This window comes from Echinops telfairi, unplaced genomic scaffold, assembly GCF_000313985.2.
Source record: "Echinops telfairi isolate 266 unplaced genomic scaffold, ASM31398v2 ScPeMD7_7424;HRSCAF=8462, whole genome shotgun sequence".
Lineage (NCBI taxonomy): Eukaryota > Metazoa > Chordata > Mammalia > Afrosoricida > Tenrecidae > Echinops > Echinops telfairi.
In genome coordinates this window covers 27082503-27106975 of record NW_022111324.1, presented here as the reverse complement: position 1 = coordinate 27106975, position 24473 = coordinate 27082503, and the positions used below count along the sequence as shown (strand labels likewise).

Sequence of the window (24473 nt, the reverse complement as noted above, 5' to 3'; positions counted from 1 at the left end):
GTCTTCAGCGGTTGTGTTGGGAAGGTGAGCATCATAGAATGCCAATTTACTAGAAGAAAGTATTCTTGTGTTGAGGGAGTACTTGAGTGGAGGGTTGGCCATATTTTTAATGTTCCTGGCTTCCGTGTTTTTCTGCTACTAATGTGCTATGCAGGAGTGCTAGTGGTGCTATGTGTCGCTGCTAACGATGAGGTCTGCAGTTTGAACCCACCAGCTGCTCCGCAGAATAAAAATCTGGCTTTTTGCTCCCATAAAGATTTACAGCTTCAGAAACCCACAGGGCACTCCTACTCTGTCCTTTAGGGCACTAGCAGTCAGCATTGACTTGATGGCAGGGAGGTTTGTTTATTATAATTATTTTATTGGAAGTGCTATGCCTGTGGAAACTAGATCTTAAAGATTGAGTTGGACATGGAATCAGGAATCTGTTTACTGAGCTTCACGAATTAAGAGGGAATCATGCACATGTGATTAGTAAGAAGAAGTCACATACCAAACCAAAATCAAATGCATTGCTGTCGGGCCGAGTAGAACTGCTGTCTAAGGTGTTGTTTTTAACGGTGATGAAGGAAACCTTCTTCAAGGAGGGAACTTTAAAAATTTATTTCTAAACTTTTATTTGTGAATTGGGTGAAGATGTACAAAGCAGATGATCAGTTTTATAACTCAGACACATTTTCCCCTCATCTCTTTCACTGTAATCCCCTCGTTGTGACATCCCTGATCTCAGTCTCTCTCCCATTCCTCCTCCTTTTTTAACTCTTAGAACTTTATCCTTGGGTAATTGCTACCTTTTTAATCTCAAATGGTTGACTATTTGGGGGAGTACATACTTCTGGGGAATGCATACTTCCCTGATCTTATTGGTCCCCTGTAGACCTATCTCTTGTTTGACTGATGTCACAGGGCTGAGTTCAGTTCCAAACCTGCAGGATGCCTAAGGGCCATAGTCATGGCCGCTCCACCCCACTCTCCCCCCAGCAGAGTGCCTAGCAGCCCTCTTCCGCTCTCAGTGTGAACGCATGTGCCACTGGCACGTGCCGGGTGGTTTCTATACAAAAGGAAGTTATTCTTTTTTGTGGGTTGATATAATTCTCAGGGTAACATCCCATCTTCATTATGGCATTTCTTTACTTACTGCCTTTTATTAGTTAGTACAAGATGCTCTTAAGCTAAGCCATACATTTTCTCATTCTTCCTGCTGACTCACTTTCTGACTTTTAGCACTGAATCTCACAGTAGAACGGGGACAGTGCATGCTATGTCCCAAAGTAAAACATTGTAAGGCACTCTGAAAAATGCCAAGTGATTCTTGTAAAGATTTCCTCTCGGAAATTATGTAAAGTGTGAAGACCAGGTATTTCCCCGTCTTTTTTTGACTTCAACTGTTCTTACTTATTTTACTAAATATGTCAATTCCACACTAATGTTGACTATACCCAAGTGATGTTAATGATGCTTCCTGAGGTTAGAGAAACTACTAATTTCTTGTTTTTTAAAAACTTGTTGTTTTAAACAATGTGATTGAATTTCAGAGTATTTTAGGGGAATCATAACTCATCGTTGCCTTTATCTCTGTTGCAATCACATCAAAGCCCAGTATCTCAATTCACTCCACTGGAGTAGATAGCCTCATCTTTTTCCTGTGGAATGGCTAGTGGGTTTGAACTGCAGACCTGTAGTTAGCAGCCTAACATTTAACCCACTGCACTGCCAGGGATATCATGTATATAAAACCAGGCTTGTGTTAGAAACTTTGCCAGGACAGTTACCCACCCAGTGCCATTAAGTTAATTCCAACTTAACCTTGTAGGACAAAGTAGAACTGCCTCTGTGAGTTTCTGAGAGTCTGAGTACAGAAGAATATCTTCAAATTTCTGAAGGGAATAAAATATGTTTCAAGCATTTCCAACTATTCACCTTGCTCTTTTAAGTATATGATTAAAAAATACAGTAACCATGACCATGCCATATAAATAAATAAATATAAACGGAGGACAGAGTTCAGGCAGCCAAGAGAATATAAAATACAAAATATTTTTAAAATATCAAAATAAAAATGTCATAAATACAGTAGCTTTAAGAAAACTGTGTTCATTGTTTTCAATGTTAAGTAGAGTACTGACAGTAGCAACCATGAGAGTTATAGCTATAGAACCTGAATGTGAATGTTTTAAACCTTGAAAGCGTGAAAATAGAAGCAGGCCCCACTCTGTACAGTATGACCAAGCCAAACCAAACTCACTGCCATTGAGTTGATTCTGACTCATAAGCAACTCTGCAGGACAGAGTAGAGCTCTTCCTGTGGGCTTCTAAGGAGTGACTGGTCATTTCGAGCTGCTTTCCCTGCAGTGTAGCAGCCCCCGGGGCTCCTGTGTGGTAGGGAAGGGCGGTAAAAATGATCATGCAGGCTGAAACTATCCAAAGTAAGATTGGTAATCAATGGGGAAGTGACAGTTGCCCTGCAGCCTTTAAAGATATTTGTCCAGACATTAAAGATAATCTTGCTATTAGCTATAGATATAGGAGGAAGTAAAAGAAATAATAAAACTAAAAATTTTAGAATGTTCAAAGTATTGGAAACAATAAAATTTATTTTCTTTCTTTGGTAGGAAAATTTAACAAGAAAAACTTGACTAGTTTGTACAGTTGTTATTTATTATAAAATATGCAGCAAGTAAATTTTCTATGCCATAGTGAATTGTTTAACTCCTTTCTAAATTTGATTCATCTTTCAGGATTTTATTCTCTGTACTGTGAGATGTCATTAAATATCTCAGAAAATTCCTTTGATGGGAAGTATTTTTTTTTTTACATCATGTTTTGTGTGAAATCTTCATCCTTTCCTTCTCTCCCACTCATTTATGTCAGTAATTTCACCTTTATTAAATTCTGTTGGCTGCATATTTAATGGTAGCAGTGTGAATGTTTGCGCTGTCATCTATTCTAAAACTTCATTTGCATTCAATTCGAATTTTCCTTCTGGCGTTGCCATTTTTTAATTTCCTGCTGCATGTTTTCTTTTATTGCCTACTTCCCTCTTTCAATTATCCATACATTAAGTGTAAATCATGTAAATTTACCTTTGGGTGCCAGGAGGCAGCACAAGGGCACTCTGCTGCCTGTGTGTGAACGGCATCACCGCTGCACAGGGAGCAGTCACCGATACTTGGAAAGAAGTCACTGATCAAGATAAACATTTGTTATTTACATCGTAATTGTACCATATACAATTTGTTGTTAGTGGCTGCTAAGTGGACGGCAATTCATAATGACATTACATGTAACAGAGTGCAACGATGCCTTCTTTTGCCATGCTCATGACGGATGGGATGTGGGCTGATTTTTCTGGTGACTATGTCAGTTCAGCTTATTGAGGGCCTCCCTCATTTTTCAGCAAAAGGACCACTTACTTTACCAGATACGATGCTCGTTTCTATCAGTTGTTCTTTCCTGATGGATGTACCTGTCCAAAGTAAGCGAGGTGAAGTCTCAACATGTTCACTTCTTTGGAGCGTTTTGGTGGTTCTTCTAAGACTACCGCCACCGAGTTCAGTTGGACACAGAGTAGCCCTGTGGGACAGAGTAGAACTGGCCCTTCCCAGTCTTGAGACTGTCAGTGTTTATGGGCAGAGAGAGCCTCCTCTTTCTCTTGCTTACTGGCTTGTGGTTTCCAGCGAGTGAACTTTTGGTAAGCAGGAGGGTCTGTATGTAAACTCCTGTGCCACCAGGGCTCCTCCGCTCGGTGGATATCCCGCCCTAGCTGACTTTTGAGCCCTGTTGGTATGGGACTGGTAGTATTAACTAAATTGTAGTCTGAAGCTCATGCAGAGTGAGACCACGCAAAGTGAAACTACTGTAATAACTGAAAAAATTCTAAATTGAGTGGGAAAAATATGAATGTATTACTCCTTTTATTCACGGCAGGGAGGCAATAGCATTGCTTAATGTTGAAACGGCTAATTAACACAATGGTCCTAATCTCGAAATGTTTCTCACAGTCATGATTTATTAATATTAGAGGAATTTTTAAGGACTCTTCCCCTGGTGAAGAAAATGCCCATTTCAGCAGTTCTTGTTTTTCTTGTTTCTTTCCTTTTTGCTAAGACCAGTAGATGTTCCAGCCAGTTTCCCTGAAGTAAGCACACACGTAAGGGGTCTGGGTCCTGGCAGAGGGCCCTATACTCAGGGCCAGTAGCCTCAACTCTCATACCTTGAGATCTTAACACAACTAAATCCTCTCTTATTTCTAAGATTCACGTGCTGCGCAGCTCCAGCTCTTAAACTGCACCGCTCCCTTTTGGTACTGGAAAAATAAACTTTTTTTTTTTTTTTTTGCTTTCAGTTTCAATTATATATTAAAAGCAATTTCAAAAAAATTATCCAGCCTTTCAGTGTGTCTCTAATGGGTGGGAGGGGTGGTGACTGGATTTGCTTCATCACCTTTACTGTTTAGACTGTAAATGCCCTGTCATTATTCTTTAAAGATGTTCTACTCACAGCAGTAACCTAAACTGTATACAACCAGTCCGTTGGATTCTAACTCACCACAGCCCCCAAATACCAGGATAGAACTGTGTTCCATAGGGTTTTCAGTGTAGGCATGAACACGCTTGTAAATGAAGTGTAAACCTAAGATATGTATGTGTGTTTGGAAGTGCATGGGAAAATCTGGAGTGGTGTTTCAGCCTTCACAGTAGTCACTACTAGGGAAGCAGAAGGGAGGGAGGAGAAGCATAGTATCAGTTAATTTTTTTTTCATTTGACATTTTCTCCAAGCATGTATTATACTTGTAATTAAACGTTTGATACAAGTGAGGACCTGATGCCGGGGGCTTAAGTGGAGAGCAGATGTTTTGAGAATGATGAAGGCAATGAATGTACAAATGTGCTTGACACAATTGATGTATGTATGGATTGTGATAAGAGTTGTATGAGCCCCTAATAAAATGATTTTTTAAAGTTTTAGAAAAGAATCACAAACTGTAAGAATAGTAAAAATTGACTAGCCTCTATTTGTTTTTAACATTGAAAAGGTGGCAATCTCTAGAGGACTGTGCTTTGTCGTGTTTTTCTTAGTGACTCAGTAAGGTTTTCTTTTTAGGAACATGCTTACCCAGCTGATGAACTCATGCCCTTAACCTGCAGAGGTCGAGTTCGAGGCCAGGAGCCAAGTCGCGGTGATGTTGATGATGCCTTGGGAAAGTGAGTATTTACAAAGGGGTGATGTATCACAAATACCAAAGTATCATATTTCTAATAGGCAGTTTATAATCAAATTTCTGGAAATTAGCTAAATTATAAAGATTATTTTAACAATTATATTAAGCTTTTTCATTTCCTTGTTATTTGTGTATTAAAGTTAATTTACCTCTTAGAGATGTGAACATTCTGTTATTGTTTATTAAAATGTATTTGCCTCTTAGGGATATGAAAATTGCAGCCAGTTTTTAAGCTGGGTCTAACCGCTTAGAATATATATAAATCAATAAGTTACTGTGTTGATACTTAGTTTTTCACTTGTTGAAAAAGTGCTAATAAATGTATCTATCCACCTTGAAACGCATGTAGATAGACTACATAAATGTAACCTTGAGCCTTTTGCCTTTTTATGTTCTTGGGGGGAGGGCCTCAAAAAGTTCCTGGAAAATGGAATTGAAAGGTAATGGAAGCCCTCTCAAATTTATAGCCTCAGAAACCCTAGATAAGGTTGCTGTGAATTGGAATCAACTCAATGACAGTGGTGTGGATCATATAGGATATAACTAAGTCTTATACATTCATGGACAAATGCTTAGAATTTCTAATGGTTTATATCTTGCTGTATTTGTTTCTCAGATTTTCTCTGACACTGATTGATTCTTTGGACACTCTCGTGGTATGTTTAATTCTTTATGTGTTTCTTTTAGAGATTTCATAATACGCCTACTAAGTATTTTGAATATAATCATAACACAGTAATTATGAAATGGGAACTTCAAGTATTTTAAGATGTTCTGATCTTTGCTCTAAAGAAATATTGAGTTGAAAATGTCCAGTGGAAGTCTGTAGAATTACTGAGAAGAATGAAGCTACTCCTATCATTGCTGTAGTTTTCAGTTTATGTGATAGCACATTGATCAGAGAAGTAGAAAGTTAGATTTATTTCATTTGGACTAAGAAGTTGAAGCTATTGGAAGAAAGAAATTTTACAAAGTACCATTGATATTATTATTCCAGGGTGACATGCCATAATGATACTGAAATTAACATTTTTATGCTATATCCACAAACAAAAATTTATTTTCCCCAGCAGTAGCATTAGGAACAAAATAGATCATTCTTGGCACTCTTTTTCAACCTGGTTGGCTAAAAATTAAAACTAATTCTGGTTTGGGGTAGTTGTTATAGCAGAGAGAAAAAGATGAATTTTGGAAGTCGTGATTTTACATAGAGTATCTTCGTTGTGTATGTTAAATGCACAGATAATTTGTGGGATAAAAAGTGGGCTTCTTTCAGCATTTTCTTTAATGTATACTTCTCAACTTTAAGATAATGCCTACATACTGATTAATTTTAAAAGCAAAAAAGAAATTTGGAGATAGAAATTATTTGGAACCAGGCTATTCTACCCAATATTAATTCTATATTCTTCTTTTACTGGGATGTTTTTGTTAGACCAGAGATTCTCAGTTCTACCAGTACCTTTGGACCACCCGGGGAACTGAAAGAACCAAACCAATCCAACCAATAACAGCAACAACAAAAAGACACTTCTTCCCAACATTTCATTGTTCTGGAATAGGCTGAGCCTTACTATCTGTATTGTAAGGCACAGGTGTTCAAACTGATTTGGCCCACCTGCCCCTCTTTTCAGAAAGAAAATTACTCAGTGCCCCCCAGGCAACTAAAAACGTTTGTACTATAGTCCATCATCCAGGATAAAATGTAGGTATCTTCTTTTGCAGCTCCCCTGAATTGTTCCAGTGCCCCATGTCCCCCATCTTTAGGGGGTGGTATCACCCACTTTGGGAACCACTACTCTATCGCTTCTTTTGTGACTCTAAAATGCAGCCATGACTAATACCGCAGTGTTTTAGACCTCTTTTAGCTGGGCCATTTTCTGTAACTTAGTGGTTGTGTACACTGTGTTTTAATAACACATGAGAATATTTAAGTCTTGTTTGGGATAAGTGGTCCTAGTTATTTGATGTATATAGTAGAAGAAGAGAAAAACACATGGAAAATATCCCGGGGCTGGGGTGCAGAGCACAAATTACCGACTTGGAAGTTTCTATGTACTCTGTAGCTGTATGCATCCCAAATGAATTTGATGGGGTGAGAGGGAGAAGAAGGGTCCTGTTTGAGGAAAGGATATAGGTAGGCTTAAGTTTGTTTCTCATTTCATCTTCTTAGTTTCATCAGCTCTCCGGCAGGTTCTCCATCATCTCTCTCTAAACTCTTAGCGGACTATTGACCTGCGATTGTTTTCGTATTTTTGTTTTTAATCAGAAATGAAAGGGAAAAGTCATGTCCAAAGCTGTATAACATGGAAAAATCTGTCAGCCTGTCTAATGAAGCAGACATTAATTATTTTAAAGATGACTTCCTTTAGGTTTATATCAGTTATACACTTGGCGATAGGCCTTAAGATAGAGTCTATGGACCAGCATCTTCTTCATTGGGGAGCTTGTTTGACATGCAAATACTGGAGCCTGACCAGAATTGGAAACTTGGGAAGAGGCCCCACAGTCTATTTTTACAAACTCCAGGGGATTCTGATTCAGGCCAAAGTCTGCAGTGCTTTTTAAGCCTCAATACACTACTAGTTGGTTAAAGAGCTTGATAAAATGCAGCTTCTGACTCAGAAGGCCCAACATGGGAGCCCAAGAGTCTACATTTGTTAATAGTTTTCTACTGCTACTGCTGCTGCTATTGCTGCTTGTCAGCAGATAGCACTTGAGTAACGAGACAAAGTGTGCCCTGAATTCTGGCTCCTTCTGGCAGGGAATAAGGAGTGCTGGTGGTGTAGTGTGTTCCCCATGGAAACTCATCTGCTGCTCCCTGGGAGAATGAGGAGGAGGCTCTCTGTGCCCATAAGGAGTTACCGTCTCAGACAGCCACGCGGTGCAGTTCTGCCCGGTTCTACAGTGTTTCTCTGAGTCAGAATGGATTCTGTGGCATACTTGTTGGCAAGTATGGCAAGAAATAACAACAATAATAATAATAAGTAAAAAGTTGGTAAATTGAAATAACAAATAATAATCACATAATATTGATAGGTGTGACCTTGGGCAAATTATTTAACTTCTCTGGAACCCTGCTTTGTCTTTGTCCCACAGAGTGGCTCCTGGTTTAGCACGCTGACTGTGGTTAGCAGCCCAATGAATATAACCAAAGTTGGTTTCACAATACATTTTCATTGTGACTCATAAAGCTTACTTTAACGAGGATTTTTAATCAGACACTCTTATAGAATGGAATTAGAACTTGTATTAAAGGCGTTATAACAAGTGAAGTACTGTAAAATTATCAAATAAAATGTTTTGGAAATGACGATGACAACGTATGTACAAATATGCTTGATACAATTGATGCATGGAATCTTATAAGAGCTGTAAGAGCCCCCAATCAAATGATATTTTAAAAATTATCAAATAAAAGTCAAAGGAAACTACTTTGAAGAGATATGGAATCTAAGTAGGCTCTAACTGTGCGGCCTTAATTCAGGCTTAATAACCCAAGTAACCTGTGTGATGACCCCTTATGTAGTGACTGCTTCAAGGAGATCAGTACACAGCTCTCTACAAAATTCCTCGCTTACTTGGTGTTTTAGTCCCAAATATAATAATAGTTGTAGCAGTAATGATATTAAGTGCTTAAATCAGATACTGTGTTAAAAGTATCTTCATACCCATTATCATATTTAAGAAAATCAGCCTTATGCGGGTAGACATGTTCCCTTTGTAGATAAAGAAATAGACTTAGAATTGAAGTTAACTTGGCTAGGATGACATAGAGACCCAGAACTCGGACTAAGGCTTGCTCTTAACCAAAAGTTACACTGCCTCCTGAGTAAGGGCGGAGCAACTGGAGATAAAGGAGTGTGTGGTTTAGGATCAATCCCTTTCCCTTTGAAGGATGAGCTGTCGAAACTAGTAAATGTTTTGAAGTCCTTATGACATTCCAGCTTGGCTAAGAAAGATGAATGTAAATATTCCTTATATTTGAATATTTAATTAGAATAAATTCTTAAATAGTACCATCATATTTTATAATGTACTAAATGGTAATATTTTATGTATCACTTTTCAGATCCTTTTTACCATAATAACTTTTAGCTACTCATTAGACTTAGACATGAGAAATGAACTGTAGTAATTTTCTTCTCCTAGGTACTAAATAAAACTAAAGAATTTGAAGATGCTGTGAGAAAAGTTTTAAGAGATGTTAATTTAGATAATGATGTAGTTGTATCCGTCTTTGAAACAAACATCAGAGTTCTTGGGTAAGTATGTAAAGTACTAAAGCTGTAATTTTAATAATGGAAAAGCTTAGAGTATGCTGTTTATTGATGGCAAAAGAGCAAGATTTTTCTTGGGTTTTATAAGATAAATGTGTGGAAATGATCAAATATAGACAACAGCAGGCTTTGGAGATGTAGATTCAAATCAAAGGTGATATGTGGGGCATGTTTCATGGTAACTACGTGAAAGAAAACTACTTCACAGCATGGTACAACCATTAGTGTGTCTCCAGAGACGCTGAATGCAACTGAGCTAAGATTATCTCTCAACTAAACCATTTGAAGTACTTTGGGGATCTTTAAAAGATGAAATTACAGATTTTATTCATTCAAGTTTCAAAATTGTGAATTTCTATATTTGATTATTACTTTTGTGTTGCTATAAACTGTATTGTCAGACATAAAGTGACCTTAGTCTTCAATTACATTTTAAAAGTTGCTCTACACAATTTGTTAGTTTCATTGCATTTAACACAGAGCAGGATTTTTGGTTATTGCTATTTGTGCCCTGGGGGTAAAGTAGGTTAAGTGTTGGTCTGTGATCTGCATGGTCAGCAGTTCGAAACCATAAGCAGCTCCAAGAGAGAAAGATCGGGCTTTCTACTCACATAAGTGGTTACAGTCTTGGAAACCCACAGGGGGTCGTTATGAGTCGGCATTGACTCGAAGGCAATGAGTAATGCACATGTTGCATTAAACTAAAATTTATTAAAATAAATTTTACTTTTAGACTCTTTAAGGAAATATGTGATCGTTAAGAATTTAAGATGCCAAATATCTAGTTTATTTGTTTTGTTTTTGTTTTTAAATGTTGGCCATGATTTGCCACTTCCATGAATAATTTCTTTTAGCAAGATCGGCACAAGGCTGGCCCCTATGAGGTGGAGGAAAATAAGATGTCCCAAATGTCTAGTGACTCATCCTCCCTCCGTGTTTTTAACTCTGATCTTAGGGTTCCGTACACTGCAGTGTCTTGCAGAACTCAATACACCTTCAAGGAAATGGCTTACAAGGTTGTGGAGGCTGGAAAGTCCCAACTTTGTTGGTGAGGTGCCAGCCAGGAGGTGTTCCCTGACTTATGTAGTGGCCGGGGCTAACTAACCCAGATTATTAGCTGCTGGTTTACAAGGCTGCTGACGTTGGCGGATCAAGTCAGACAGTAGACTGCTGGTTCAATTCCCAAAACCTAGAGGTCAGATGAAGATGAGCCAGATGCAAGATCTAGAGAGCAAAAGAGTGAACGTTGCCAGAGCATCACTATACACTGGATGCTGACCATGTCACCAAGGAAACTAAAGGTGGTGACTTGAGTCACACCCTCTATTAAGGTAGGAACCAAAGGAGCGTTCTACCCCAGTCCTGCCTCATTAACTTAATGGACAACTCGTACCAAAATGGGATAATAACCAGCATAGAGACTTGGATTTAAAATATATCACAACATGCAGCACTGTGGCTAGAAGGGCCATATTAAGTAATTTACTGCAAGCCACCTCCTGGCTGTTCTAACCATAAGCCCTTTCATTGGTGGTGGATTAACTTCCTCTGCTTAATCATTTGGCCACACCCGTTTCCCATGAATAACTTTACTCAGTTCTGCCTTACAAATCGGATTCGACCAGAACATGCACACTGCTACACATAAGAGCCCAAAACACAGAGAATCCAGGATAGACAAACCCCTCAATGCCAACAATGAGAGGGAGGGGGGGAGAGAAGGGGAAGAAATGGGGATCTGATATCAGGCTCAAGTGGGAAGAGAATGCTTTAATGATGATGGTGGCATATGTGCAAATGTGCTTGACACACTGATGAATGTATGGATTGTGATAAAGAGCTGTAAGAGCCCCCAATAAAAGGAAGAAAAAAAATAAAGAATAACTTTTACCTTGGGTAACTGATTGCAGTAACAGCTACTTGAGTTGTGCTGGCTCAATGATTTAGACATTGGTCTGCTAACTGAAATGCTGGTGATTCAAGCCCATCAGACGATCCATAAGAGAAAGATGAGCCACTCTGCTTCCATGGGGATTGACAGTTTGGGAAGCCCTATGAGACAGTTCTACTCTGTTGTTACTTTACAATGAGCAGTGGATTTCCTTTTTGGTGAATGCATGAGTGTTTTTGTTTTAGATCATTTTTTCATCCCCCTCAGAAACCATATGTTTTTCACTCTCTCATATATTCCCCTTTTCCCCCGCAAACCACATGCTCCAGTGAGTCTAGGTCATTGCAGTGAACCCTACTATTCTGACACCAATTGCATGAATAATGTCTTTAATAAGGTTCCGAATAAGTGTGTCCTTTAAAAATGACCATCTGTGCAACTTTTCCAAAATGCTGTACTACTCCTTTGTCATTACCTCAATTGCGTCTCCCTCCAGTACTCTGACTACTGCTTTACAAATCAAAAGCAATAACCCACTGTCATTGCACTGATTCCAAGTTCTCTTTCTGTCACAGAGTGGCTGGTGGATTTGAACACCGATCCAACTGTTAGCAGCCCAATGCTTAACTCACTTATGTGACCAGTGCCATTCCTTCCTGTCTTACCCAACCAAACTATGCCATTGAGTCGGTTCTAACTCACAGTGACCCTGTCTCACTACCATCTAATCAATTCTGACCTATAATGACCCTGTAAGACAGTAGAATTGTTTCCTGGGGTTGCTCAGACTGACACTCTACTGGAACAGATAGCATCATCTTTCTCCCTCATTGCAGTTTGTAGATTTGAACCTCCAACCTTGTGCTTAGCAGCCCAGTGCCTAGCCCACAGCACCACCAGAGTACCTTTCTTTATGTTTTAGGGTTCAGTAATTCGCTGCAGTGTCTCCCAGGAGTTGATGAATCAGGTCAGACAATGGGCTGCTAACTCAAGTCCCCAAACCAGAGGTCAGATGAAGATGAACCATATGCACGATGCAAGTGCAAGAGAGAAAACTGGCAGAGGGGAGTTTGTCCAAGATTCCGATACAGTGGAATACTGGATGTGGACTGCATATCCAAAGTGTCCTGCCCTCTCTCCTTCTCAACACCTTCCCAAATGGGAGCATAACCACAGGCATAAAGGATTCAGGTCACGAAATAGAATAACCATATTAACTAGTTTCTGCACCACACCATCCTACCAGATTTTGCCACTGAAGGAAGAAACAGATGCCAGAGTAGAACTTGCACAAAGCTTTATTTGTATATAAGATATGGTTGAAGCAGTGAGACTGGACATGCTAACTCTCTGAAGGAGATGGTGGACAGAATAGCCTGGTACTGGTACAAGGAGAGATACTGTGTATATGTGTGTAAAGCCGAGGTTTTCAGCATACTTTTTATGCAGTTTTTGTGGTAAAATTCGTTAGATAACGAATACATATAATAGAACATATTTTAAAGAATATATATATGTATATATTTTTGTATTCTTACATGTGCCTATTGAGAATAAAATCTGTCTCTTTGATGGTGACAAGTATTTTTAAAGTGTGAATATTGTTTCATATCTACAATTGTAGGGGTCTTTTGGGTGGACACTCTTTGGCAATCATGCTGAAAGAAAAAGGCGAGTACATGCAGTGGTACAATGATGAACTTCTCCAAATGGCAAAGCAATTGGGTTACAAACTTCTACCAGCTTTCAATACTACCAGTGGCCTTCCTTATCCAAGAGTAAGTAATTGCAAAAAATATGCCCGTCCTTCGACACTTCCTTTGTTGTCTTAAAAAGTGTACTTTTATGGTCAGAGCCTTTGGTTTTCAACTATTTAACACATGTGTGTGTCAATGTGTAAAAATTCAAATGGACATTTCCACTGACTTGCATAGAAATGCATTGATGTGAGAATTTAGCTTAAGCTTTTTCTATATCACTGTATAACAGATTAGATTTTGCCACTGAAGGAAGAAACAGATGCCAGAGTAGAACTTGCACAAAGCTTTATTTGTATATAAGATATGGTTGAAGCAGTGAGACTGGACATGCTAACTCTCTGAAGGAGATGGTGGACAGAATAGCCTGGTACCGGTACAAGGAGAGATACTGTGTATACGTGTGTAAAGCCGAGGTTTTCAGCATATTTTTTATGCAGTTTTTGTGGTAAAATTAGGTGTCTTGGTTTATATTCGGGTTGGCTTATGCTCAAGTATATACGATATATAGACCAATAGATCAGAACAGAAAACCAGGACCTAAACGCATTAGGTTACAGACAACTAATCTTCGACAAAGGACCAATAACTATAATGGGACAAAGACAGCCTCTTCAACAAATCCAGTTGGACAAACTGGATTTCCATATGCAGAAGAATGAAACAAGACCCATATCTCTCTGTATGCACAAAAATGAACTCAAAATGGATTAAAGACCTAAATGTAAACCCCAGAGCTATCAGGTCATCAATGAGGAAACTGGAACAAACTTAAAGAGCCCGTTGCAGGGCAGACGTAGACTGCCAAGTATAATGAAGGAGGCACACACAGTGGATGGCAAAATAGATGACAGGGACATGCTGACAGTACAGCACTCATGCACATCAAAAGACTTAGGAGAGTAAAGCGGAGCCCACAGATTGGGGAAAATTTTTTACCGACGACATATTGGACCAGGGTTTAATTACTAAAATCTACAGAACTCTACAACAGCTCAAAAAGAAGATAGCAAAGGACCCAAGTATGAAGTAGGAAAAAGACATGAACACAGTTCACCCAAAAGGAATTGTCTAGAAAACAAACAAACAAACAAAATGAATTGGCTAACCAACAAATGGTCAACAAACCCAGGGGGAACATGTTCACAGTCACTAGCCTTTTGGGAGATGCAAATTGAAACCACAGTGAAATACCAATTTACACCACAATGCTAGCTCAATTAAAAAAATAAGACAGAAAAATGCTGAAGAGATGGTGCATAGAATGGAACTATATACACTGTTGGTAGACTTATAAATACATACAACCACTATGGAAAACGATATGGCAATATTTAAATCAACTGGGAATTGAAATCGCATATAAGCCAGCAGTGCCAGTACTAGGCATATACCTCTAAGAAATCAGAACAAAACACTCGTAGATGTGTGCTGTTCCATGCTGAGAGCAGCCCAGTTCACGATAGCAAGAAACTGGGAGCACCTGAAATGGAGCAGTAGAAGAGTGGATATAGAAACGATGGTACACACACACAGTGGAATACTACGCATCCCTGAAAACAGTGATGGAAACAGGAAGCACCACATGACATGGGAGGACCTAGAAGCCATTATGCTGAGTGAAGTTAGTCAATGACTAAAGGAGAAATATGAGTCCACTACTATAAGGAACACATGCCAATTAAACAAATCTTAGAGGCCAGTTCCCAAACAAAGGGGTAGAAAATCGGCCTATCTGCCATGAGCTATACATCATGGTGGTATCATGGTTTTTGGTCAGTTTACCTCCTTCTTGACCCAACTGAATTTTCTCTAGGCTCAAATATTTCTCACTTTTTCCACTAAAGAAATTTCTTCTCTGGCTTTAAAAAATATTGCTGGTGATCTTTTCTTTCTTAACTTTTTCAAACAAATGTTTATATATTATTATTTTCGTCTTTCTGTGTAGTTTTTTATTGTTTCTGTTAGGTTTCCCAGTTTATGACGGACAGAAGGAGTGGATGCATAGAGACAATAACTGATGCAGTAGTTTATCATGGAGAGTGTGCGTGTGTATGTGTGTGTGTGTGTGTGTGTGCGCGCAAATAATGCGGGAGGTGGGAAGGAGCATTAGAACTGATTGTAATGATGTATCTTCAACTCTTTTTAAAAGTGACAACTATGGAAGTGTATAATATGGGAATTTTATATCAGTAAACCTATTACAAATTTAAAATATATAAAAACTTATTTAAATGTACATGTTTGTAATTTTGTTGGAAAAGGAAATGCTGAATTTTGAAGAATTTCTTAGGCAGTCAAAGAATTGAAACAAGATACTAGGAGTACTACAGTGAAACAGAAAGTTACTACATGTTGTTAGTAGTCTGTGAAGTGACAAGAAGATATTGAAAGCTTCTCTTCAGAAGAGGACTATATAAAAACCACACACGCTGCACTTGTGTTGATTCTGACTCATAGCGACCCTATAGGGCAGGTAGAACTGCCCCTGTGGGTTTACGAGATAGTGTAGGAAGACAATGACACCATGCCTTATACAAAATTAGTAAACACTACTTTGCCAATGGAACTTTGTGCAGTAAGTATCATATGCAAATAATTTTGATGATGTTTGCCATAATGGTTATAACAGAAATGTTGTAATATGTTAATAATTCTTTAAACTCACATGTTACCTTAGCACCAGTTCACCTTTTCTAATGGCATTCCCTCAAAGTTAATTCAAAACCATTCTCTATCTTTTCAGGTGAGGCCTTATTGCTAAGGGGTTGAGTAAGTTATCATATACTAAAAATACAGAGTTGGTGGGAATTCAGTTTTGATTTATATACATCATAAAGATTTATCAGTGTAGCGAGTATACTCTATGGGTAAATTTAAGCTTTTACCTTTGAATAAAAAAAGTATTTTTAATTACTGTGTTAAAAGTACTTTTTTTTTAATGTTGGAAGAAGCTTTTATTTATTTATTGTTTTTATTTTAATAAATCATTTTATTGGGGGCTCTTACAGCTCTTTGAACAATCCGTACATCCATTGTGTCAAGCACATTTGTACATATGTTGCATCATCATTTCCAAAACATTTCTTAATACCAGCTCCTCTTTTTTCCCTTCCCTCCCCAATACTTTTTTGTTTATCCTCTCTGACTCTAGACAAGGGATGTGCATGCAGAGTGCATTGGGAAGTGGATTATTGCAGATGCAGTTAGGATAAAATTTAACATCATATGATCTGCCCTTTGACCCATTTTAAATTTGTTTTAGTTTTTACTATTTTCTACTTTCTTTTCAGTTGAGGTTTTTCTGTGTTTTACTTTGTTGTTGTAGTTAGTTTTGTTTTGATTTTTGTATGTTCTGTATATGAAATCCAGGTTAGGTATAGCTATAGTGACAGTAACTAGATGAATGTTTTGAGGGGGTTATGGTAAAGGAGGTGGGCGGAATGGGGAGCTAATAACAAGTAGAGGAAAGAATATGTTCTAAAACTGATTGTGATGAAGATTGTACAACTCTCCTTAGTATGATCGAACTACTGAATTGTGTGATATGTGGATTATGTGCCAATAAAACTGTTTAAAAAGGTAAAATAAAATGGTAAATATAAAGAAAAAAGAGTTTTTTAAAAAAAATTGCTCGGTAGTTCTAGGGAACACAGATCAGGAGGAGCCAGGTTCCAGTTTCTTTCAAAGGATAAAACCTTTATTGTTTTTAATCTCTGTTTTAAGCCTTTGAAGTAAACAAGGTGTGTTAGTCTCGGTAGACTAGAAAAACAAATTCATGGACACTCATATGTTTATGTACAAGAGCAATTGAATATTGAGAAAACATCCCAGCCCATAGGTCCAATACCAGTTTATAAAGTCCTCTCCAGACTCATGAAACACATGCAATGATGCCGAATGCAGGAAGATCACAGGCCAGTGGGTGCAAAGTCTTGTGGATCCAGTGGCAGTAGAAGCATCTTCAGTTGCTGGCACCATGTGACTCCTCCAGCTCCCAGGGCACAGGCTCTATCAGCGTAGCGCCATGTGTCTTGTGAGTAGAGTGTCTCTCAGGGAGTGAGTAGAAAGAGAGTGTCTCCCGCCTCCAAGGAGGAAATACAAGAGTTCCCAGAATCCTCAGGAGGCTATGCCCACACAGAGACCTCATTGTCTCTATCCTGTTTGACAGGCTAGACTCCACCCCTACACTCTTAATCCTCAAATTGACACCAAATTATGTAGCTACCACACAAGGCAATAAGCTCATTGTTTCTAATTTCTGCACAATAAATAGATGTTACTGCCATTGGCCTGCACACGTCCAATCATATGAGGCCTAGTTAGGGGGACAAGAACTATCTACCACCCTCCAGAGCATAAGTCAGTAAGAAGATGCCCATCAGCAAAACAGGACCTTTTTCATTGCCTTGTGGGAATGGCAGTGCCCCCTTTGCATTTGGAAGTATGTATTATCACCGATCTTTCATGTAGGGTCCCTGGGTGGTACAAATGGTGAGTGCTCAGCTACTAACCAAAAGGTTAGTGAATTGAATCCACCCAGTGGTGCCATGGTAGAAAGTGTCTGCGTTAAGATTATAGGCAAGCAAATCTGTGGAAATGTTCTACTGTGGAGCACAGGAGATTGCTATAAATCATGATCTACAACTGTTTATTTTGCTTGCTTGCTTGTTTTTCTTTGTGTTGTTATTTTATTTATTTATTTTTATGTTGAGTAGACAAGATTGAAGGGATCGAAGTGGGCAGTTCTGTTACAAACAGGGCTTCAGACCAGGTTCATCCAGATTCAACTCCCTCAGAGAATTTGCATTTCCATCCCAGATTCTACTGGACGAGGACCTACATTTTAACCAGATCCCAGGGAATGAACCAGTGAGAAGCCCTGTTTAAGAAGTACTGCTTTATGCAATTTTCTAGCAGTCCCTTTAAATAGTAAAGGCTGTAATTCAGTGTACATAGTTCTTAAAGATTGTTCATTTATTTACTTTTTAATGTGGTTTGGTTAAAAGCAAATCAATTTTCCATTCAATAATCTCTGTATATTTTCTTTCATAAAATTGGTTGTAGGTCTTAAATATTTTTAATGTATTTAAAATTTGAAGATTCAGAAAAAGTGTTTGCTTCTCACAGAAAAGTGACTAAGAAAATTTATTCTTCCGATTGCTTTTACTTCCTGTGGCTTACCCCTTGATATTCTGAGCTGTGAACTATCACAATCTAGTGATATGCTTTTTGAGGTTTAGATATTAGCATTCACCGCCTACTACTATTACTAGTTTTATTCTGTTAACACATCTGTCTTATTTTCTCCATGTGAATTTTAAGCTCCTTAGGATAAGAATGTACTCTTTCTTCATTTTCTATTTCTTTGTTGTTTGCCCACCTCATAGTAGATACTTAATATTGATCATTTTGATTTCAGTTGTTGCTAGAACAACCCCAAACATGTTTTCACTGTTGGCTATTGTTGTAAATAATTATAAAGATTATTATACTTTAACTTGATGTAATTAGTATAATTAAATCGTTATTTCATTGTTGAGAATTGCTTAATTTTAAGCTCTTTGTTCTTAGTATTAGTTTTGATTTTTTGCTCTGTAAGTAAGGATATATAGGCAGCTTCAGGGACCAGGATCGTTTTCAATACTGTTCATTATATACAGAACTACCTAAAAGAAATTACTTTTTCAGAAGTGCAGCCAGCAGTGACAGTTATAGATATGGGTAGGAGTGGAAGGGTGTGGCCAGGTTACTCGCATATGCTTGTTATTAGGTGCTCGGAATTATTTTCATGATTTGATAAAACATCGTGATTAAAGAACCCTTTTTTTAAAAAAAATGCAAGTGATAATCTTCTATATTTGTTCAGATTAATTTAAAGTTTGGGATCCGAAAACCAGAAGCTCGAACAGGAACTGAGACAGATACCTGTACAGCTTGTGCAGGTACCTTGATCCTTGAGTTTGCTGCTTTAAGTCGATTCACAGGAGCAACAATATTTGAGGTTTGCTTTTCATGGTCTTTGATCTCCTGGGTATTGGGTGTAGTTAATGTTTGTCTTTTTGTCATTAGTCAAATGTTAGGATTATCAATTTGAGAAATTCTTAGTTATTTTTAGTGAACCTTTTGTCTAAATCTCATCAGGTAGTTTTTAATTGTTAAAAACATAAAAGCCATTATGAGGTTATATATTAGATATAACCTCATATTTTATTCTCAAACCACCAAGCACATCTTTAGGTTTATTCTTGGAAGTTGTTGTTTTTTTAGCCTAATTATATGAACTTGATGGCTCCTTGAGATCAACAATATCTAATTAAATATTGTGCATTTCTGTGTTGTATTTGCTGGACTTCTAGATGGTCTTTTCCATTACTAAAAAATTATATCAATTTTCTAAAATACAGTAAATTTTTGGTACTAAACCTTCACTGGGAGTCTAATTTGTAAGTTGGTCTACCCTAAGAAAACTGTTATTAATTATTCAGAAGACTTACTATTTTCCATTTGGTTGTAGACTAGTTATGTCTCAGATTTTTAACATGCTTTAGCATGAGAATGGGTTAGAGAAATTTTTAAAATTCAAGTGTCGTACATGGGCAAGCAGAAATAGGGAAAATATAATTACATTACCTATATTAGAGCACAGTATAAATAAACCAAGTCAAATGATCCATATATGCGTGCTCACAAGCACATTTGTGTAGATGTCTGCAAGTTCAGTGTCTTAAGGACAGGTGTGCCAGGCTTAATTGGTTAATCCTTTAAACTTAAATTTAATTTTATAATTTATTGACGGATATTTTCCTTTCATGAAAACAGTTAGAATTTTTGTCCACACTTTAGTTTGAAGTACATATGTTGTGAGAATTAATACATCTATAGATGAGGAAAGGGATGCTGTAAGAGACCTGTACAGCTAATGAGTGAATAGGTGGAATTGAAATCTATGTATATCTGATTTTAATGCCTATCCTCTCCTAATGGACTGTGGTATGTGAGATCTTTTCATTAGTTTCCTCATGCTAATGAGTCAGTCTTTAAAAATTATGATTTTTACTTGTTGAATAACAGCACAGTAATTTATTGTTCGAGAAGCAATGTGATTCTATTGACATAGCATCAATCTAACACAATCTTGGCCGGCTACAGTCTTTGGACCAAATCTGACCACTGACTCATAGCAACCTAAAGGACAGGGTAGAACTGTTCTTTTTCCAAGACTCAAAATCTCTATGGAAGCAGACCATGTCATCTTCCTCTGCAGAGTGGCTGGTAGCTTCAAACTACTAACTGTTTGGCTAGCAGACAATCACTTTAACCATTGTGCCAGCAGAGCTCCAAAAAGTAAGAATGGAGAACTATATTAAAAAATCGTTGATACTTTCTAGCCCTGAAATTCTGCCATTTAGTTAAATAATTACAATCTGCTCTGGTTTTGTCTTTTAAAAATCAGCATAAGTACATTGAGTCAAGAATTATGACTATTTTAAACTCTTTTCTTAAATCTACAAAGTGACAAATTGAATGTTTTTTTTTCCTTTTAAAGAAGTGCTTCTGCAATGCTGTGTAAGCTCATGTGCAGAAATTAATGTCAACTTAGAAATCACTTGCTGAAGTGTATGCCTTTTATTTCCAGTCTTTAACATCTTTTTATCCAAAACCAAGCATTTGACTAAAATTAGCTTTAATTTAATTTTGAATAAATGACTAATGAAATAAATGAAAGGAGAAAAACAGAAAACAGAAAGAAAAGGAAATTTTATCATAAGGCTGTAAGTGTGGTGTTATCAAATAAATGCTCATTAAACCTAGTTGATATACTACTAACTCTTCCTTAACAAACTTGCATAAAATAGATTTTGAACTTTCTGTGTTTTAAAGACAACATGCTGAATTAGAAGTCCTGGGCTGATTTTCTGAATAGTAAAATCTAAGGTTGTTATTTTAAGAAGCACCTTTTAGGGTATACGCAACTGCTGTGATTTAATAATACATTGTGTGCACATTTGAGCCTGTGTGGATGAGGGTAGATGAGTAGGCTGGTCCTGTAGTGAGTCATTCTTTTTCAGAGTCATTCATTTTAACGAGGATTGCCTTACTGAAAGAGCCAGGATTTGCTTTGTAACAAAAAATTAACATAAATTATAAATGGTTAGTCTAGAAATTTTACTTAATCCTTGAAATATTTATTGGGCCATTGGTTTTGTTTTCTTTGTGTTTGTAATTGTTGATCATTCACAATTCTTCAAGTATACTTTTCTTTTTAATTATAGGAATATGCAAGGAAAGCTCTTGATTTTCTCTGGGAAAAAAGACAACGGAGTAGTAACTTAGTGGGTGTGACTATCAATATTCACACTGGAGACTGGGTCAGAAAAGGTATGTAAATTGTGCTTCCAAAACTAAGCCTTGGAGGAGGTAAGGGAAAGGTAGGGGGCTGCTAACAAACTGAGGAACAGGGGAACAACAAGAGATCTAAAATTAATGATGGGAGAGTGTAGAATGCGTGGTGGAGTTTGATCAAGTGCAGTGTAGCTGAGAAGAATTACTGAGAGCCGAATGAAGGTCGAACATGATAGTGGGACAGGAGGAAAGTAAAATGAAATAGAGGAAAGAAGTAGGAGGTAAAAGGTATTTATAGAGGTCTAAATACAGGCATGTATATATGTAAATATATTAATATACTACGATAGAGCTATAGGTCTATGTACACATATTAATATGTTAAGTATTAAGGTAGAAGGCAGACCTTGAGGCCTTACTCAAGTACTCCTTGAATGCAAGAACACTTTGTTCTAATAACCTGGCGTTCTGTGATGCTCACCTTCCCCACATGATCACTGAAGGCAAAATGGGTACATAAGCAGATGTGCCCGGCTATTACAAGATAATAGTATCTGGGGTCTTAAAGGCTTGAAGTTAAACAAACAACCATAAAGTAAGGAAGGAAGAAAGCCTGCATGGAAGAAGCACACCAGTCTGTGCGGTCACAGGGTGTTGACAGAATCAGGCATCAGAAGAACCCAAACAATCATATCGATGTGAACAAGGCAGGTTGGACTGTGGACTGAGGCATGTACACTGGTACAGGTAAGAGTTCTCGATGCATGGATTCCAGGACAGATAAACCCCTCAGGAACAGTAATGGGAGTGGTGAAACCATGAGGGTAAGGGTAAGGGGGAACCAATTGCAATGATCGGCATATAACTGCCCCCCCCACCCCGACAAACAACAGAAAGGTGGGTGAAGAGAGATAGTGAACAGTGTAAGATATGAAAATAATAATTTATATTTATCAAGGGTTCATGAGGTTGGGAGTATGGGAGATGGAAGGAAAAAAGAGCTGATACCAAGGGCTCATGTAGAAAAAAAGTATTTTGAAAAGGATGATGGCAACATATGTACAAATGTGCTTGATACAATTGATGTCTGGATTGTTATAAGAGGTGTAAGAGCACCCAATGAAATAATTTATTAAAAAAATGAACAAAGGCAGAAAAAACCAAAAGGAAACAAAAGAAAAATAAATAAGCCTTTACATTATCAAAACTGTTGTGAAATAATGGGTTTTCATTTGTTTAAATAAACTTTGCGATAGTATAAAATTAAGCCAGATTTGCTTCCTTAGTGCCAAATAATAACACACTTAATCTAGATGATTTAACATTCTATCCCATTCTTTAATGGGTGCACCATTAGTGGTGGCCTGCAGGATATGGATGAAACACTTTGAGAATAGTATACCAGAGTGCCTCACATCAAGATGTCTAGTTAAGTGGGAATGTGCATATAATAGTGTTATCTCTAAACCTTACATTCTGGTTCCCCTACCCCTAACTCCAGAAATACAATATAGTAGCTAAGTACATAGACTTTGGGACCATAATGCTGGAGTTCAGATCTCAGTTCTGCCGCCTATTAGCATTGTGATTTGAAGCAAGTTACTGAACCTCTGTGTACCTCTTTATCCTTATCTGTGCAGCAGAGATAATAATAGTACCTACATCTTACTGGTTATGATAGTAGCTATAATATTTCTCCTGAAATGCAGTGATGGGTAATAGTTGAATATATTTATAATTGATTACGTAAGGAGAGCTAAAAGCTACAATGAACTTCAAAAAGTTCATTGAAGAGTGAAAAAATAATAAGAGTACTGTTTTATTTTTGCTTTTGTTCATTTGTAATGGGAACACTTTGCCAGTGAAAGTGTAATGAAATTGAAGCAAGCACTTTCATAAACACCTTCAAGTATAATTAGAGGCTGCAATGGCTAAGGTCTCTAAGAAATAGCCAGGTCCTCTTGTGGACTCCGCTTCCAGCTTTCACCTTGCACCTGAGTGTGGTAGCCATTTGCTCCACCTAGGAACTCCGTAACTTAAAACTCGCTGGGTCAAGTCAGTTCCCGTCCTACAGGACAGAGTAGAACTGCCCTTTGAGCTTCTGAAGCTGTACATCTTTCTGGGAGCAGGCGGCCGTATCTCTGCCCCTCAGGGCTGCTGGTGGCTTCAAACTGCCGACTGCACTCTTGGTTGGCAGCCCAGTGCATAACTCGCTACGCCACCAAGGCTCTCTGTGCACTCCATAACACCAACAAATGCACGTCTATGAAAAAGCGGCGACTTGGCAATATATTGTGACCTTCAACTTCTCACCTCTGTAGTCCTACCCCTAACCTCTCCCCACTTGACATGCTGTCATTCTTTTTCTATGTAAATCAGTTACCTTGCTGTCTTTTTAATATGTATTCAATGTACAGAACCACTCTTAGCTTTATAAAAGGATATCATATCCTATATAACCTTTTGAGACTGGTTTTACTATTACGTTGTTGAGGTTCACATGTGCTAAGCATGAAGTTGTGGTTCCTTATTTTGGGGGATCTAAGGCTAAATAAACGGCAGTGTAGGGGTATGTAGGGCATTTCTTTGTTTCCAACTTCTGCACCACCACTGTTCTGTCAGTTTGTCCAATTGTTGTGGCTTGGATGTTGGGCACAAAAAGGAATCAACAGTAGTTGGAAAATACAGCTTTGGTGATAGAAGCAAAGCTGGAGATTGCATGATAGAATTTTTTAAGACAATTCTCTTATCACAAATACTGTATATACTTAAGTGTAAACCGACCCAACTATCAGCCGAGGCACCACATTTTACCAAAAAACTGCATTAAAAATGTCCTGAAAAACTCAGCTTATACTTGAGTATATACGAAACCTTTTTTCCCAACTTTTAAAACAACACAAAAGACGACTGTATATGTGGACTTCTCCAGATGGAATACACAGAAATCCAACTGAATACATCTGTGGAAAGAGGT

General features: G+C 37.8%; 1 protein-coding gene across 7 annotated transcripts in view; it reads left to right on the top strand.

The window, feature by feature from the left end:
• EDEM3 (ER degradation enhancing alpha-mannosidase like protein 3) overlaps window positions 1–24473 on the top strand; it is an 85372-nt gene that overhangs the window by 20692 nt on the left and 40207 nt on the right. For all 7 annotated transcript variants that reach the window (XM_004706675.2, XM_045297969.1, XM_045297968.1 and 4 more), the window contains exons 3-8: window positions 5105–5205; window positions 5839–5878; window positions 9375–9487; window positions 13018–13171; window positions 19020–19154; window positions 21427–21532. In XM_004706675.2, coding sequence (XP_004706732.1) covers window positions 5105–5205; window positions 5839–5878; window positions 9375–9487; window positions 13018–13171; window positions 19020–19154; window positions 21427–21532 — 649 coding nt within the window. The remainder of the gene's footprint in view (window positions 1–5104; window positions 5206–5838; window positions 5879–9374; window positions 9488–13017; window positions 13172–19019; window positions 19155–21426; window positions 21533–24473) is intronic.